The following is a 16,758-nucleotide window of genomic DNA, read 5'->3' as shown; positions in this document are numbered from 1 at the left end:
GATGGTGTCAACAGGATGTCAGTCAGTCAGCTGACCTCAGGAAGCACCTCTTCGGCCAGCAGACCCCTAACAAAGCGCTTACACAGGCAGGAAATTGATGTGACTGGAACTTGCATTATCAGAGACTACCAGCAAAGAGGGTCAAAGAAGGAAATCTGAGGAAACCGTCACTCATGTGACACACACAGGTTGTAATCTCTGGACGTAGATTCAAACTTCACAACAGACAATCTGTTTACTCACTTTCATGTAGTTTCAAACCTGTATGACTTTCTTTTTGGTTTGAAATTGCACATAAATAATATTGGATCCCACTGACATCCATTATATGGACAAAAATATATTTTCCACAGAGAAAAAAAAGTTATTAATGACATGAAGTCTGCATAATTATATTAACATATCAAAATGTACTTTCATGTATTTCATTATAAAAGCTAGCCTGCCACTTGGGTGACGTTTCCAAACTTAGCTAGCGTCAGCTGCTAGTTCAGCGGACAGCTACACCCAGACCACATAATGAGATGGACAACAGCTCTCTGGATGTGAAATAGAAGACAATAGTTATTTTATCCCAATGTGTGGTTAGACTTGCATATTTTCTCTTGCTGCACATGCAAATCACAGTAGTACGCTTAGTCCAGCAGTGACGTCTGTCACCACACTTCCTTTATATGTAGATGTAGGTCACACAGTTAGTTGCCTGCAACTACAGTAAGATTTTGTTAGTTGAGAAATTAGTTTCTTTATATTTAATCAGGGACAATGCACAAAAAACATTAGTCTAAAAAAGAAGAGATGTCATGTGCCAGGTTATAGCAAAAAATGCTAATTTCCACCTGCAGTCCCTGGACAGATGTTACATTTACAAAAGTTCATAAAATACAGTATTATACATGGAGGCATTACTTCACTCACATCATAAGAACACTCTCCACTTCATGATATACAAAATTATACATGGAAAACTTGTCAGGTTTTTCTGGTTTTACTGTATTAGCCAAAATAAACATATTTATAATTAATCATTGTAGCATGGTAGAAGATTAACCTTTTAAAAATGGTGGTTGATAAGATATAAGATATATTGTAAGATAAGATATTTTTGAAAGACATCTATGCTCAGCAAGGCTGCATTTACTTGACCAAAATGCAGTAAAAACACTATTATTGTGAAAGGATTACAATTTAGAATACATTTTCTATTTGAATAAATTTTATAATGTGTTTATTCCTCAGATGTCCTCTCAGTCTTTGGTGTCACATGATCCTACAGAAATCATAATATGCTGATTTGGTGTTTAAAGGTATAGTTCACACAAAAAAGAAAATTTTATGTTTATCTGCCCCCAGGGCATCTAGGATGCAGGTGACTTTGTTTCTTCAGTAGAACACAAAGAAGATATTTAACTCAAACTGTTGCAGTTTGTCAGTCATATAATGGAAGTGAATGGGAAGCACAGGTTTAGAGTACAAAAAACATACACAATCAAAACCAAATTAAACACTGCAGCTTGTGATGATACATTGATATGTAAAGACATGAAATGATTGGTCTGTGTAAGAAACTTAACAGTATTTACATAGTTTTTTTTTTACTTCTGATTCACTGCAAAGTCCAAACTCTCTGTCCTGAGCACGCACTGGCTGTCGAGAACGCGCTCAGGACAGTTGTGGTGAATCAGAGGTAAAAAACAATATAAATACTGTTCAGTTTCTTGTACAGACTGATCGTTTCCTACATCTTGGATGCCCTGGGGGTAAGCAGATGAACATCAAATTTTTATTTTTGGGTGAACTATCCCTTTAAGAAACAATTCTTATTAATGTGCTGCTTAATATTTTATAGAAACAAAGATACTTTTTTTTTTTTTTTTTTTAGAAACCAAAGATTCTTTGATGAATAGAAATTTCAAGAGGACTGCATTTATTTGAAATTAAAACCCCCTTTGTAACATTATAAATGTCTTTATAAATGTCACTTTTGATCAAAGTAATACATCCCTGTTGAATACATTTATTAATTACTTTAAAAAGTGACTAACTACTGACCTTAATTTTTAAATAGTAGTGCATCTGTAGCACAAATTGTGCATCTTGGGAGACATGCTGTAATCTAATACTTAGAGCCCCCCCCCCCCAGATCACTAACCATGAGTATGAGCAATTATAATAGTGATATTTTACTTAGCAAACACCACTTATTAAAAGCCAAGTGAAACCAAATGTTGGCAGCTTCTTTTAATTCTTACTGAAACATGATAAAGACATATATTTGCTGTCTGCAGGCCTGAATTGACTTTAAATCTGAAAATAAAGTGCAGCAGCAAAATGTAACAATAATAATAATAAAAAAAATACAATGTGCATTTTAAAAATAAAATATAAAAAAATTAAACAAAGGTGTTGTGGAATAGATTCAGACACATTCTACAGTATATTTAGGGAATAAAATATTACAGGTCTTTGGAAATCAATCACAGCAGGTGTGCTCTCAAAATATACAAAGTTCCTTTGAGTAAAGTTCAATCCCACTGGTGAAAGGCACCGTCTCTTGAGTTAAATAAAAAAAATAAAAAAACACCACCACCACATTGGCAGTCAAAGCTTTCAGTTTATAATGTTAGCATGTCTAAAACAGCCCAAGGTAACATTCAGATTGATTTTTGTTTCTTCCTTAATATAAGCACAGATAATTCAGTTATCTGCCCTGGAGTGATAATGCAGTGTGTAGCAGATGTGACGAAATTCTCCCTGAGAATAACAGTGGCATTCACTACCGGCCTGAGTTTATCTTCATAACTGATTGTCTTACAAAATCCAATTGATAACCACTTTGAAATGACCACTTATAATCAGAGTTGAATTAGGTGCTATTACATTGATGATTCTGTGTAGGGCATTACCCAAATGAGTGTTAGACAACCTTACAATCTTTCCTGCAATACTTTTCCTTGTGCTTTCTTGGCTTTTCTCCAGACCAGCCTTAGTTTGAATATTAAATGGATAGCTCCAATCAATACAAGCTTTAGGGGTTGCCATTTGTTAAAATTTCTTTGCATGTACCCTAATATACATCTTATGGTCAAGGTTATAAAACATGCTACATTATTCATTTTTTTTGTAACAGCTTGAGATTGAAATAAACCCAACATGTGGCAATGGATTACAGTGGATATGAATCTATAACACTGTGCAAAATACAGCAGGGATGCCTATTGGGCTGATAGTCTTGAACGCTGTGCTGCTCAGTAGCTACGTCTCAGTGTGCATTCTGTGCAAAGCTAAAATATACTAGAAATTAATGTCAAAGTTTCCATATCATGGACTTTCAATTTAAATGAACATATATACACTCAAGTAGAAAGCAGTTTGTTCAAGGTGTAAGGCATGCACTATGCTTCCATGTGGGGTTTAAAAATCAGAGACCACACTGCAAATCTGGGACTCAAAAGCAACATTATTAATATTCTCAACGATTCTTCATATCTGATATCAATCTTGTGAACTCCTACATATGATGAGATGTTCTTTGGATTATTCACAAGTCATTCTGGATAAAATGATCAGGATTCGCACAAACAATTTTTTCTTTGTAAATCACATGCACAGATGAATCACTCTCAATAAGATATTGAATATGCATGAATAAAGTAAATAAAGTGAATTTTGAATTCATGATGAAAAAAAAACGTGACTGCTAAAATAGACTATTAAAATACGGCTAAATTCATTTCAAGTTTTCATTTAATTTGTTTTCACTCTAATTGTTGTTTTATCAGATCATTTTGAAATGTGTGTGTGTTTGTATATGTATATATATATATATGTGTGTGTGTGTGCGCGCTAATATAATTTATAATACACAATTAATTCTTACAATGTTTAATATATGTGTGTGTGTTTATAGAGTAAAATTTTATGTAATATATATATATATATATATATATATATATATATACATACATATATAATAAACTTTTTTTGTTATATACAGTATATTAACATTAAAAAATCAAGTTAGGACATCTAAAAAATTTTATCATTACAAATATTATTATAAATAAATAATATAAATAGCATTACCAACGGCAGTGAACCAATTCAAATTTAAATATTACATTTGAGAATTTAAATTCAGGTCAAGTTTACATTTAATTTAATTTGTTTTCACTCTAACTGTTATGCTGATAATAAAATAAATAATAATACAAATATTTTAGATTTTTCCAACTTAAATCTTATATATATTTTTAATGACCTATGTATTGTACACACACACACACACACATTTTTTTATTATATATATTTACATAAATTTAGTTAGGAAATCCTAAATATTTTCATTGCAAATTATTTTATCAAATAACAACTCCAGTGAACAAATTTACATTTAAATATTAAATTAGAGAAATTCAAAATGCAGTTTCAAAAAGTGGTCTCAGAGTTTTGGACCCCATGGTGTATTTTGTGTCTGGTTTACAGCTTTAGATTTGTCCAAACACAGAGCTAAAACACTTGCATGACACAGTACTGATTTGCATGACCTAGATGACCTACATGTCTTGGCGTGGAGCTGCGGGTCCCTGTAATTCAGGGCCTTTTGTTTTCCACAGTGCAGTAGACAGAAACGGGTTTTGTTGATCATGCAAATTCCTGCGGATATTGGCACAGCATGAAGGGGAGGGAGGGAGGAATAGCGAGGGGATCAAGAGGGACAGACATTAATTCATCAAGTCACCATCATCATGCACTAAACGCTTACAGATTATAACATCTGATGTACGTCATAAGTAGAATGAAGGACAAAATCATTCACGCTGTTTGGCTCCACTGCATAACACATCCTGCAGGAAATTATTAACCAGTCTGTAGTTCCATTCCTAAAAATGAACTGAATTCAAATCAGTTTGGGGGTTATAAATCAAACATCCCAAAAACAGAATCTCCTCAATTAGTCTCTGATCCTGATGCCAAATACGCCATGTGGAGGAAAGGGTCACTGTGCAATTGAGGATATTCACGAGATGCAGCCAACAGGAAAACTGCATATTGTGACTGTTGTATAAGTGGCCAGTGTTCGGTCACTTGGCACCCAGGGCTATTCAGGGTGTGTGTTTGTGTGTCCAGGTCCTGAGCAGGAAGACTGAAGCTGAATCAGCACAGCCAGCGACTCGACCCCTGTGAGCGCTTCCTCCTCCTCTTACAGATGTAGTAGATAGGCAGAGCAAACAAGCCTGCGGACACAAAACAAGAAACTAATCTAGCCATTCAATCACAGTATAAAGTTATGTGTGCCATCAGTGAGCTTTACGCAAAAAAAACAAAGATAATATATATATATATATATATATAAAACTGAAGCAAATTCCAAGTGACTTAAGATTCATAAATAAAAATGTTTGGTTCAGTATACATGTGTATTGAATGAATACAGTTTAACTAATGCGTGTTCAGAACATCTGTGGAAGTTGAGCTATTGATATTTAGAAACTGTTTTTGTAAGGTATATTAATTTTTTTGGGAGTGCAATAATTCAGACTAAAAGATAAGTTTTGCTAAAATATTTAGCATCCAGAAGTGGAAGAACAAATCTCTTCTGCCAATTACAACAGAACCATGAACTACAGTATGAAGAGTGTTGCAGCAGTACCAATTGACATCTTATTAAAGAAAAAGATACAGATTGTTCAGTTTGATTTTTAATTAATTATTAAAATTATTTATTTATTTATTTATTTTCAATGGAATAAGTTGTCCCATCTTCAATTTTATTGTCATTATTATAATGATGTTATTTTTACTTTCAGGATCATGAAGTTATTTATTTATTTATTTATTTATGAGTCTCATTACTTTTTTCATTTTGTTTTTCAAACATACATTTTTTTAATTTCGTGCCATTTTCATTAGTCTCCTCCATGTTCTTATTAGAGATTAAGTGAATCCCATTACTGTTAAAAAAACCATTAAGGTAATATATAAATACATAATGGCAATAAAACTAATATTGCCAAGATGCATATAAATAATTAATTTCTGTAATATAAATATATACATTTCTTGAAAGTAGGCAGTTGAATGAAAGAGATAAATGATACTCAACATCCTAGTCACCCATATTTCCTTTCTTCAGTTTTGAATGCTTAAATACATTGCTGCATTTCACCATTGTATTTTATGTCACAACCACATTTATGTTTTCATTATAAAACTGAGACAGGTGCTTAACTGTCATGAAAATAATGTTAAAAATGTTTTAAAAATAGCTATAAAAAGCAAATATAATGATATAATCTTTTACTCTTTTGAATTTGTGGAATCTGGGATCAAATATAATCCAGACATGTTCCTGACAGGCTTTGTGAGATTCATGAAGTGTTACACAATCCTTACCTATGACCAAAGCCAGAGCTCCAACGACCACCACGAGGACAATGACCACTGGAGCCACCAGCACTTTACTCACTGTGAAACGAGCAAAACAAAACACATTTACAATTCCTATCTACTGCTGGACTAAAGAGAAGATGGAGTGCATTTGTCTTTCTCAACAAGTCAGTCGGTTAATGTGAACCCAGTGACCTCTAGACCAAACACTTGTGTCTGTGATGTATGGATGGTTGGGTATTATACCACAGTTCGTTGCACTAGCCTGAGGACACCACACAAACACTGGCTCACGTAAAGTGTACACAGATATGCAAACTGAAAGAAGATCATGGAGTCGTTCGTATCTCTGTGCTATTACTAACTGGCGTTATCAGGGAGTTGTAAACTAGCATGGTCTGAAATAGTGTAAACTGTTCTTTTAGGGTGCTCTATTTGTGTCAGGACAGTTTGTTTTTGTGATAAAATCTAGAAATGAACATATTTTGTATGCGTAAAGAAGTGCAAGGGTTGTACAGCTATAAACGAACATAAAGATATACATATTTAACTTTGCAGTTATACACAAAATGATACATACACACACAACAGTGTGTTTGTATACTAATGTTCATTGGTGAGCTTGCAATCTAAATGAAGTCAATAAAATAAAGAGATGATACATAAATAATGCAACTTTTTTTGGCCATGTTTGACTCAAAATGATCAGAAAACAGCCCCCCCCCATGCATTATTTTAAAGCAAACAAAAAAAAATTACAGTTTGTAAAGTCTGTGAGTCTGTCTTCATTGTTGGCTATTGATTTGTTTGTTTTTTTGTTTTTTACAAATGCACAGTTTAATAATTATCATTCCTAAATGTAATTGGATTCAAGGGAAAAAGAATCCAGTATAAACACTGATATATATACTGTACAGCAGAATACTTGTATATTGGAAACAAGCAGGTTATGAAACAACTAAGAGCACATTATGATAACAAACGGCAAGAAAACTTAAGATAAGCCAATGTTATGTTTCCAAGGTAACCCCAAATATTCAGAAAAAGCTTAAATAAATCATGTTGTATTCTCTGCTTATGCGCACTCACTACAAACAGAGCCTCGGACCAGCCGGCGCAGATGGGGTTTCTCCGGCAGGTAGCGGTACTTGCATCCAAACACACTCAGGTTGGAGGTGTGGTCCCCAAAAAAGCGCAGATGCCTGTACTTCTCCCCGCAACGGTAACAGAAGTTAGTGTTGCACTGTGTGCAGGTCATGTGATCACAGCCCTCCGTTCTCTGAATGTGGATCTGTTGGTATGGAGAAAAAATAATTTGGCAATGAGTAATCAAATCACAATGATTTTCACTTGTTTTTAAAATGTCTAGTTAGATCTGTGAACTAGTGGGGCAGATTTTCAGCGACTGATATTTTCAATTAGTGAAAGCTTAGAGCTCACAAAATGATAATTCACAATGATTACACTGCGATTATTCCAACAAACAATGCACTTCTCAGTATTATGGGTTGAGAAACTTCTTCAGAAAGGGAAGATCTTAGCTAAGCCTTCGGGTATCTGGCTCAGGTATGTGCACTATGCTAAAAACTTGTGTTACGATGGGTCTTCCAAAGCATCATGACTGCACATGTCTGGAGGGAAAACAGCAACGCCTTGTAGAACTCGCTGATCTCTTGAAATTGTTTCAGTGCAGAGAAAATGATCTTGTGTGGACTTTCATTCAGGATCACTGTGCCCAGACCCCAGTATTATGACGTCTTATGACTGGAATGCTGTTTTTCCCAAGACCGTAATTAAAGTTAGACAGGAGGAAAGGAAGAGAAAACAGACAATAAACACAATCCTTCCTCACTATCTCAGACGGGAACATTCAGTTTTTACAATGACTGACTCTGTTTATCTGAACTAAGTAACTCCTATTAATTTTAAGTAGGCCATATTTTACATTGCATTTTATTAATCCCCTGAGGGCTTGTAAAGTGTCTTGAAACTGTGACAGATGAGTTTTCAAACCTTCTCTCAGACTAAAATTAAACAATACTTTACAATAAGCTTCTAATGACATTAAGCAATGCAATAGTTAACATAACAAAACTGTTTTCAAGTTGTATAAATAAACATTAAACATTAATTGATGAATTATATATGTATAATATTTAACTTGTGTTAACAAACTGAACTTTATTGTAAAGTATTACCAAGACTATATATAAATGAGTTTATATGTAAATGTGGGAGGGCATAAATGAATATACTCATGGTTGTGATGTCAATACCATACCAAATGTGGTATCATGAACATCTGTGTACAGTAGTACTGTAGTACGTTTCCATGTCAAAGAAAATTAACAAAAATCCAGTTTTCAGTATATGTACAGAGCATTTTAGGAAAGCATGTTCATTACCTTGCAGAATGGACACTTCTGAGCGTTCCTCTGGCCATGTTCGATGACGCTGGCCCAGTGACGCAACAGTTTGTCTCCTCTCCTGTAGTCTCGACATTTCAGGCCTTCATGCCAGGGTGCATGGCATTTGAAACACCAGACAAACTGACACTTTGTGCACTGAATCTACGGGGAATATTTGAAGAGACAGACAGACAGTTTGCTTACTCAAGAAAGCCTTTTGGCAAAGAAAGTCACTCTGATTCAGAGTTAAGACAAATAATTCCACATAGTAATGTTCTTAACTACAGAATGGGCAACATGTGAAAAAGCACACCTTATACTTATGTTCACTCTTGGTGGACGTCTGTTGGCTACGACCCTTCAGGGAGGTAAACAGGCTGCACTGGGGACATGGTTTCGTGCTGGAGTCCAGTCTGCTCAGCTCCAAGAAGTACTTGTATTTTGCCAGCTCTTCACTGGACAGGTGCGAAATCACCAAACTATCCTCCAAGAAACCACTGCATTCTGTGATGGGACACACCAAGTGTGCCCGACCCACGTGAACCTTAAAAGAAACATGCAATCAGCCAAATCCATTGAAAACCGCTCCATTAATGCAGTGGTAAACCTTCACGACTCTATGAGCAGTTAAATATGTAAACCACCCTGTTTGAGAACAGTTAACCGTACAGTGAGTATGATTTCGTGTTCTTGGAAATAGTGGCTTTTAATCAGTGATTAGAGGAAGTCCAAACGATCTGTGTACACAAGCAAGTCAAACAGCCACTGTACAAGCAGCATTGTACATGAGGTACTTCCAAGTCAACAAGCAACGTCACCTTATCAAACAATCACTGAAGTACGGTAATACGTGATTGAAGAGGGCTAACCCTAGGGGCTAGTTTGCACAGGCTGAACGTGGTATGATTCGTTGATAAATGGATCTGTGTTGAATGAGCTTTCCTAGTTTCCTAGAGGGAGTTAGGTGATCTCATGGATCAGTGAGATCCATTTCATTCTCATTGTTCACATAACAGGGCTTTGGTGTAGTCCTACAGCTGCGGGACTATGACAATCAGCACCTCCCCTGTGAGAGGATTACATCCTGCTTCTGGTTCCCCACCCATCTTCCTTCATCTCCCCTCTGGGACGACTGGATTACTAAGCATTTCCATTGTGAGAACTAATCTACACTCCACCCTCTTATTTTTGTGCTGGGATTTCAAGCAACAGCATTTAAGGGACATTATCTGAGGTGACAAGAAAAGAGTTTGGTCAAGAGAAGACTGTAAAACCGGGCAAGTCTTGGGTAGTTACGAATCAGCTGGAATAAAATCTGCCATGACATCTGGAAGCAATGCATTCTGGACTAAAATAGACCAGACTGAATTCCATCTGTCAATGCATGATGATGTGAGCACCAAGAAAGGATGACAAAAATGAACCCACACAGTTACGTCCACTATGAAAATGTCCATCCCTAAAATATGGAAATGGCTTGATAACAATAACCCCATTCCGTGGAAGCTCTTGAGATAAGGTTAATCCTGTAACAGTGTCACAGAACAAGAGTAACTTTTAGAGATGAGTCACAGTAATTGACTAGCCATACAGCAGCAGTCAAACATTTTTTAATTGAATTGTCCTAATCCAATCTTTTGGTGAAATGACAACCTTCTCTCTGTGGTGACGTATGTCAGACTTATCCAATCATTACTTTGTTTTGTCAATAATAGTGTACAATATGTCACAATATGGAAAGAAAAGATGTCGCTATTTCCATTACATTGTGACTTGAAGATCAAATAATCAACTAGTACACAAATATTGATTAATACAGTTGGGCTAAATGGATAAATGTGCACTCAGTTGTACTAAGTTTGGGGACGCTGCTTAGGTCATTTTTAAATGATGCACCTGACTAATACAAAAGATAGTCTTGGTAAACAGCATTAACAATGCTCATGTTGAGAGAAGGGCTTTTGTGGCTGATTGTGTGGCACCTAATGAGATCTGGCAGTCCCATGAGAGCCCTTACCTGAGTACGTGGCACCAACTGGTGACAGCAGTGCTAGCACTCCCCCAGGGCCACCCACCGGCCCTTTTTACACTTGTCAGCCTGCTGCTAATGGGCCGACCACACAGCTCGCACAATAACAGGACAAAGCACCCACTGCAGGTGTGAACATTCCTCTCAGTATGGATGGAGAGTTTGATTTCCAGCCTGCCATATCACACGCTGGCATCCTGTATTCACTCTGACATGTTTCTTATTGATCAGCACCACCTTTTGAGGTGGGCTATCTTTTAAAGGGACATATCTTTTTGATAGATTTGAAATCGCCCACATGCCTGTTAAGAATAAAGCAGATCTATTACAGTGAACACTCAGTCAACAGTAAGACAGCAACCAAATTGCTGTGGGAAAAGTGCATGTCCCAAACACTTTCAGTTTAGCATCTATAAAAAAAAGTAATCAAACATTTTTTATATTCTCAGCAGATTTCCTGCATCACCTCATCTGAGCACTGCATGCATATTTTAATCTAAGGCCTCATACATCTCAATTACAGTAGGCTGTATGCAATATTCAGTCTAGCAGAAACTATACACATTCATACATTTAAATGAACCGGTTATTCTGCAAGCCTACAAAAGGTCAGTGAAATTAACCAACAAATCTTTACACAACATTCACACAATCTGATACCTAATATCAAATCTACTGAGGCATATACTGTACATCAAAGCAAAAATTCAAAAGCAGACATTTCCAAAATGTGTAGGCATTACTCTGGTACAGTTTTACCAAATCCTTTGGTAAAATACAAAACACTCTGCTCCAAAACTTGGTTCCATGTTTATGAAATAGACAGGTGAATGAAAAAGTTTTTGACTATAGAAAAAAAGAACAACAACAACAACAATAACAAAAAAAACTTCTGTGCTCTAGGGTTGTGCCACTTGTGCTGTCAGTTTATGAGTTGGATTTCATATACTTTCACCAGTCACACAAGAGATATTTCATTACTCCAAAAAACCACAGATTTCATGCATTCACACAGATTGCATGCTTGGGTTTAAAAACAGCTGGACGGGGCATAACAAAGTGGAATGGAATGCAAGGATCTTGGATCTCATGTTTAAAAAAAATTACAGAACTATTTTTAACTTGATACATTCATGATGTTGAACACAAGCTTTGTTTTTTTTTTACTTAGAGCAACAATCAAAAAATAGCACAGACTGAAGAAGTCACAGTTTATGCATAATAATGAAAACATTACTTAAAGCAGTCGTTTTGAGGTCTGACAGTAGTTGTAATTTATTATTGAAGGCTATGTAATTGTTATAAAAGCAATGTTTTGATGGCTGTAGCAGTGCTGCTTAACAGGGGATGAATATAAAAAGACACAAACTCTCTAAAATAGTTTACCGTGCCAAATGCTGTCAGCACACTAGACAGCTCTGAGAAGTTGTCTCTTTATCCATGTCCTTTGAAACAATGCTGCTAAAAAAATAACTACAAAAATCTAAATAAATTTGTAGATCTCAAACCTATAAAAATAGGCTATGATAACATGTTTAGAGGCCAATGTTTACTTGCATGTTATCATACTCACAACATGAATGTCTTTTTATTAATATTAAAGATTACAGTTCTGTATCCTGTTTTGATTTCATCACACAACACTTTAATACACAACATTCATTTCAAAAGCATTAAAATAGTCAGATTACGAGACGGTTGTCACCATATTTATAATTGTAATCCCGATATGGCTTTATATAGTGACATGCTGTATATTTCGACAATCCAAGTCTCTTTAAATGTAATAAGTAAACCACTGACGTCCCAGTACAAGCCAACATTCTGAAATATCACTCCTAAGAATGAACCAAACGCCCTTGCCATAGGCACCTGACATTTAGACCAGCCGTCCCATTTGCCAAACCCAACACAAAGGCCTGAAATGAGAAACAGTGGCTCGGAAAAGTTAAATATTAGCTATTTAAATGAGTCTTTTGTAGCGCAAACCTCTTGCCATTTCTCTTCGGTAAAAGTGCAAATTAACCGATCGCCCTTTCCTTTCATCTGCTTACAAACCATATTCATAGCATTCATTTGATCTCATATATTCTTATTATGCAAATTGCTTTTGAAATCATGCACTGCACAGGCCTAGAGATGACTGATATGAAAGCAGGATTGCCGAATGTCACCTTTAAAAAGTAGAAAAGCGCACCAATGATGATTCAAATCATACAACAAAAGGGAAAACTTAACTCATAAACTCAACAAAGGAATAGTTTACCCGAAAATGAAAGATGATATTTTGAAAAAAGTTGCAAATGTCCATAAAATTTAAGCCAATATCACTTTAGATTAAATCATTGCTAAAGTAAAAACATAAATCTAGTCATAGACTGTACTTTTTTTATCCTAATGCTCACATAAAGCTGGACACTTTCATGTTTTCAAGTAGCCGGAATCAGAAACTAAGTGCTCATTCATTACACCACCTTGTTATGACGCTGTACACAGCTGTGTCACTGGATACTATTCAAACAGACAGGTTTTACAGGTAATCAGCTTTTCATATTAAGTCCATGAATAGCAAAACAAGCGCTACAAAAATGGGAGCCGTGGCGATCTATCTGTAAGCGGCTACAGAAACAAAATTCTTTTTGGCAGCATCATCGTCATAATTGAGCACTCCAGAACACAGTCATGAAAATGTCTAGGCTTGCAGCTAAACAGGCCAAGCGAGCTCACCAAATGCAGGTTACTGCTTGGGCATGAATAAGACAAAACCAGACTAATACATTTCAGTTACAAAAGACAGCTATCATCATCACAGCGACCTCTGCCTGACCCCCAAGATCATTCACGGGGGCAATAAATCTGATTTGAGGGAAGAACAGCAACAGGCAAGCCAACGTTTGATTACAACCAAGATCCCGCCAGAAGGGGAAATTGTTTCTATGTTGCCTCCAAACCTTGCACAGACCTTCCAGCCAGCAGTCACGTAACGTAATTAGGGCACAGAGAGGCTGAGATCATTGATTAAGCAATCAATTACAGCACAAGTTCTTCCTCCACTTGCCAGCAACATGACTCACTGCCACTGGGTAAGATAGAAAAAAGAAATGTCTAGACCTCTTCCTCTTTCTAAAAACCTGATATTACAGTTTCTCATCCAAACTACGGATGTGAAAAACTATATATTTTTAGTTAAGGGTTACATGGCATGAAGGTCTTAAAGAAGTTCAAAGAAAAATGAAAAATTAATTTAGGCCCCCTATGTTTTTCATTTTTTTAATGTCCATATCCTTTTTTTTTTTACTGTGAAACTCAACATTTTAAAGATGACTACAGAACGTTTTACAATAACATACAATTTCAGTCTTTCTACTTCCAAATGTGTTAATTGTAATTTCTTTTCTGAAACTGTTTCAAAGTATATTGGGTTCCAATGTTTCTTTTGTGTTGCACAAAAGAAAGAGAGTCATACAGGTTTAAAATGAAATTAGGTTGAGTAAATGTTTGCAGAAGTTTAATTGTTTAGATCGATCATCTATCCCTTTACAACTTCGGGTCCAAGAGACGTGGTCAGACACATTTCCTAGACTTACCATTTCAATGTCTGCAATCTCCAGACACAACTGTCGCAATTCTAGTAACACAATTTATTTTAACATAAAACACAGCTTAAGGGGTTGTTTACATGAGGCATTTTCTTCTTTTCAAAAACAGCTACATGGAGTGGAATCCAATGGGTCTTGAGAAGTTTAGAGGTTGAAATATTATAAACTTGTTATGCTGTCTCAACCCCCCCCCCCCCCATTAATATCAACAGCCAATCTGAATTTATATATCAGTGATGCTCTCAACAGGATTAACCTAAAGATGCAACTTTTCAAAGAGGTTTTTTTTGCAAATGCAAAATATCTATTAACTAAAGTACTGCATGCAAATTAAAGCACCAATAATAATTGCTAAATTGACTGTGCCTAGTCCAAATTGTTTAAAAGTAAATATACAAATAAGTTTTAAAAAATTTATGTTTAACCAAAGCCTTGACCAGACTCATTTAAACACATGCTGGTGTGTCATACAACTTTATGAGGAACTCAGAATGGTCATGCTTTTTATGTCACAAAGACATGACTGTATTGTGTTACACAATAAAGGCCTCTGCTCTGCAGCAAACGAAGTACCAAAATGACTAAAACTAACATGTCCAAGTCTATGATGACACGGGCCAGTCTAAGCAACACAGGAAATGCATCACTTCTCCAAAGCAGGGCAGGACAGACTGAGAACGTTTTCACAAACACAATGGAGAACTACTCCATTAACAAACAGAAACATGCTATCATTAGAAGACAATCAATTAAAAAAAGCAAATATCGGGCTGACTGACAGGTGATCCTCCAGCAAAACCTGCTTGTTGAAACACTTTGGAGGTACCTTGTAATTAAGACCATAAACATGGTGATCATTCAGTATCACAGTATTACCATCACTATACCAAGGTATAAAGACAGAAAAACACATGAGGATTAGATGACAGCTGTTTCACAGGTTCAATAGGATGCGATTCTCATTGCTGGCATGTAGAGGCATATTAGGTTTGCATCAGTCCACTTTAAAGGTGGCTGCAGACACAAACAAAGGAACATCCCTGCAAACAAGATTTTATTGAGTGCTGAAAAGAAAGGAAAACCTTGCATTGAGATGGTATCGATGGATGCGGCTACCTGTGAGATGATGTATCTTTTCAGACATTCTTCACAAACTGCATTTTTGCAGCAGTGTAGTGGTAAGGTTTTTTTGTCATCAAGACAAATACGACATGTTAACACAACAGATAAACTGTTGTCAGCATTGTAATAGCTGTTTATTCCAGACAGCATCAAGTCGGTGACTGTGTAGGGCGCTGGATAGTGCTCATAGTCCAATTCTGAATTTGGCAAGTCGGTGGGAGGTAAAACCAGCACATCTGATGAAGAAGAAGATGATGATGATGATGACAAAGATGTAGTTTCGTGATCAGATGATGTTTTTTCAACAGGTATCCTATAATTATCATTGGCAATACAGTATACAGTGCAGTAAACGTGCTCTTTTGATTGGCTGGGATCTTCACCACTCTTCAAATCAATATGATCGATTTGATGATTCCCATCAGGATCTCCCAATCCTGAGTTACTGTCCATGCTTTGTTGGAGACTTTTTGTGCTACATTGCATCCTTTCATGATCCAAGTCGTTCAATCCTACTTTCTCCAGGTCTTTGGGATCTTCTGGATCCCTGATACTAGTCGAACCAAAATTCCTTCTTAAAATGTCCACGGCTCTTATGTTTTCCCTCTCGTCATTTTCTTTATTATTGTTTCCTCCTGGCTCATGTTTGTGTTTATGAAATTCCAAAACATCCTTCGAGGATAACGACAATGATGACGGCACCTTCGCTTCACTACTGAGGACCTCCCGGCCGAAATCAGTGCTCCGTGTCCCGCTGGATACATGGACAGATTCCACGTCGCGTCCAATATAACCGGGCATATTATGAGCCGTGACATTCACACGCACGGAAGACTCATCTTCCATTCCCGAGCGGTCAACTTTCCATTTGTGCGAAAACACACACACAGTCCGCTTTCAAACTCACAAACTAAACACAGAGCGAGAAACTATTACACCACTTCCGGGTCCGAGATCACGAATCCTACTACGGCGAAGCCTCTGCTCATGAATATTAATTAAGCCACGTTGACATTGCGTAGCAACGTTCCAATGGCATACGGCCAAGCTCATGAATATGAATCAGGAGGGTTTGACGTTTGTTGTGCCTTCCAATGGCAATCGTAGGGTTAATAAATTTAGAGCCAAGCATTATGCTACTTTCAGTTAGGTTCTATAGTTGAAAACTAGTTCTGTTTATAACCTATTAAATGCGCATTTAATATTAATA

At 36.3% G+C, this 16,758-nt stretch overlaps 1 protein-coding gene across 1 annotated transcript; it reads right to left on the bottom strand.

The window, feature by feature from the left end:
• Window positions 1–4,282: 4,282 nt before the first annotated feature.
• LOC113051020 (probable E3 ubiquitin-protein ligase RNF217) lies at window positions 4,283–16,501 on the bottom strand. The gene is made up of 6 exons (XM_026214606.1): window positions 15,543–16,501; window positions 9,112–9,342; window positions 8,796–8,960; window positions 7,480–7,681; window positions 6,397–6,468; window positions 4,283–5,237 (listed from the first exon to the last, which is right to left on the bottom strand). Exons 1-6 carry the CDS (start codon window positions 16,392–16,394, stop codon window positions 5,158–5,160), a joined length of 1,602 nt encoding a protein of 533 aa, XP_026070391.1. The 5' UTR covers window positions 16,395–16,501; the 3' UTR covers window positions 4,283–5,157.
• Window positions 16,502–16,758: the final 257 nt, after the last annotated feature.

Source organism: Carassius auratus, chromosome 31 (assembly GCF_003368295.1).
Source record: "Carassius auratus strain Wakin chromosome 31, ASM336829v1, whole genome shotgun sequence".
NCBI lineage: Eukaryota > Metazoa > Chordata > Actinopteri > Cypriniformes > Cyprinidae > Carassius > Carassius auratus.
This window is presented reverse-complemented; position numbering and strand designations above follow the sequence as displayed.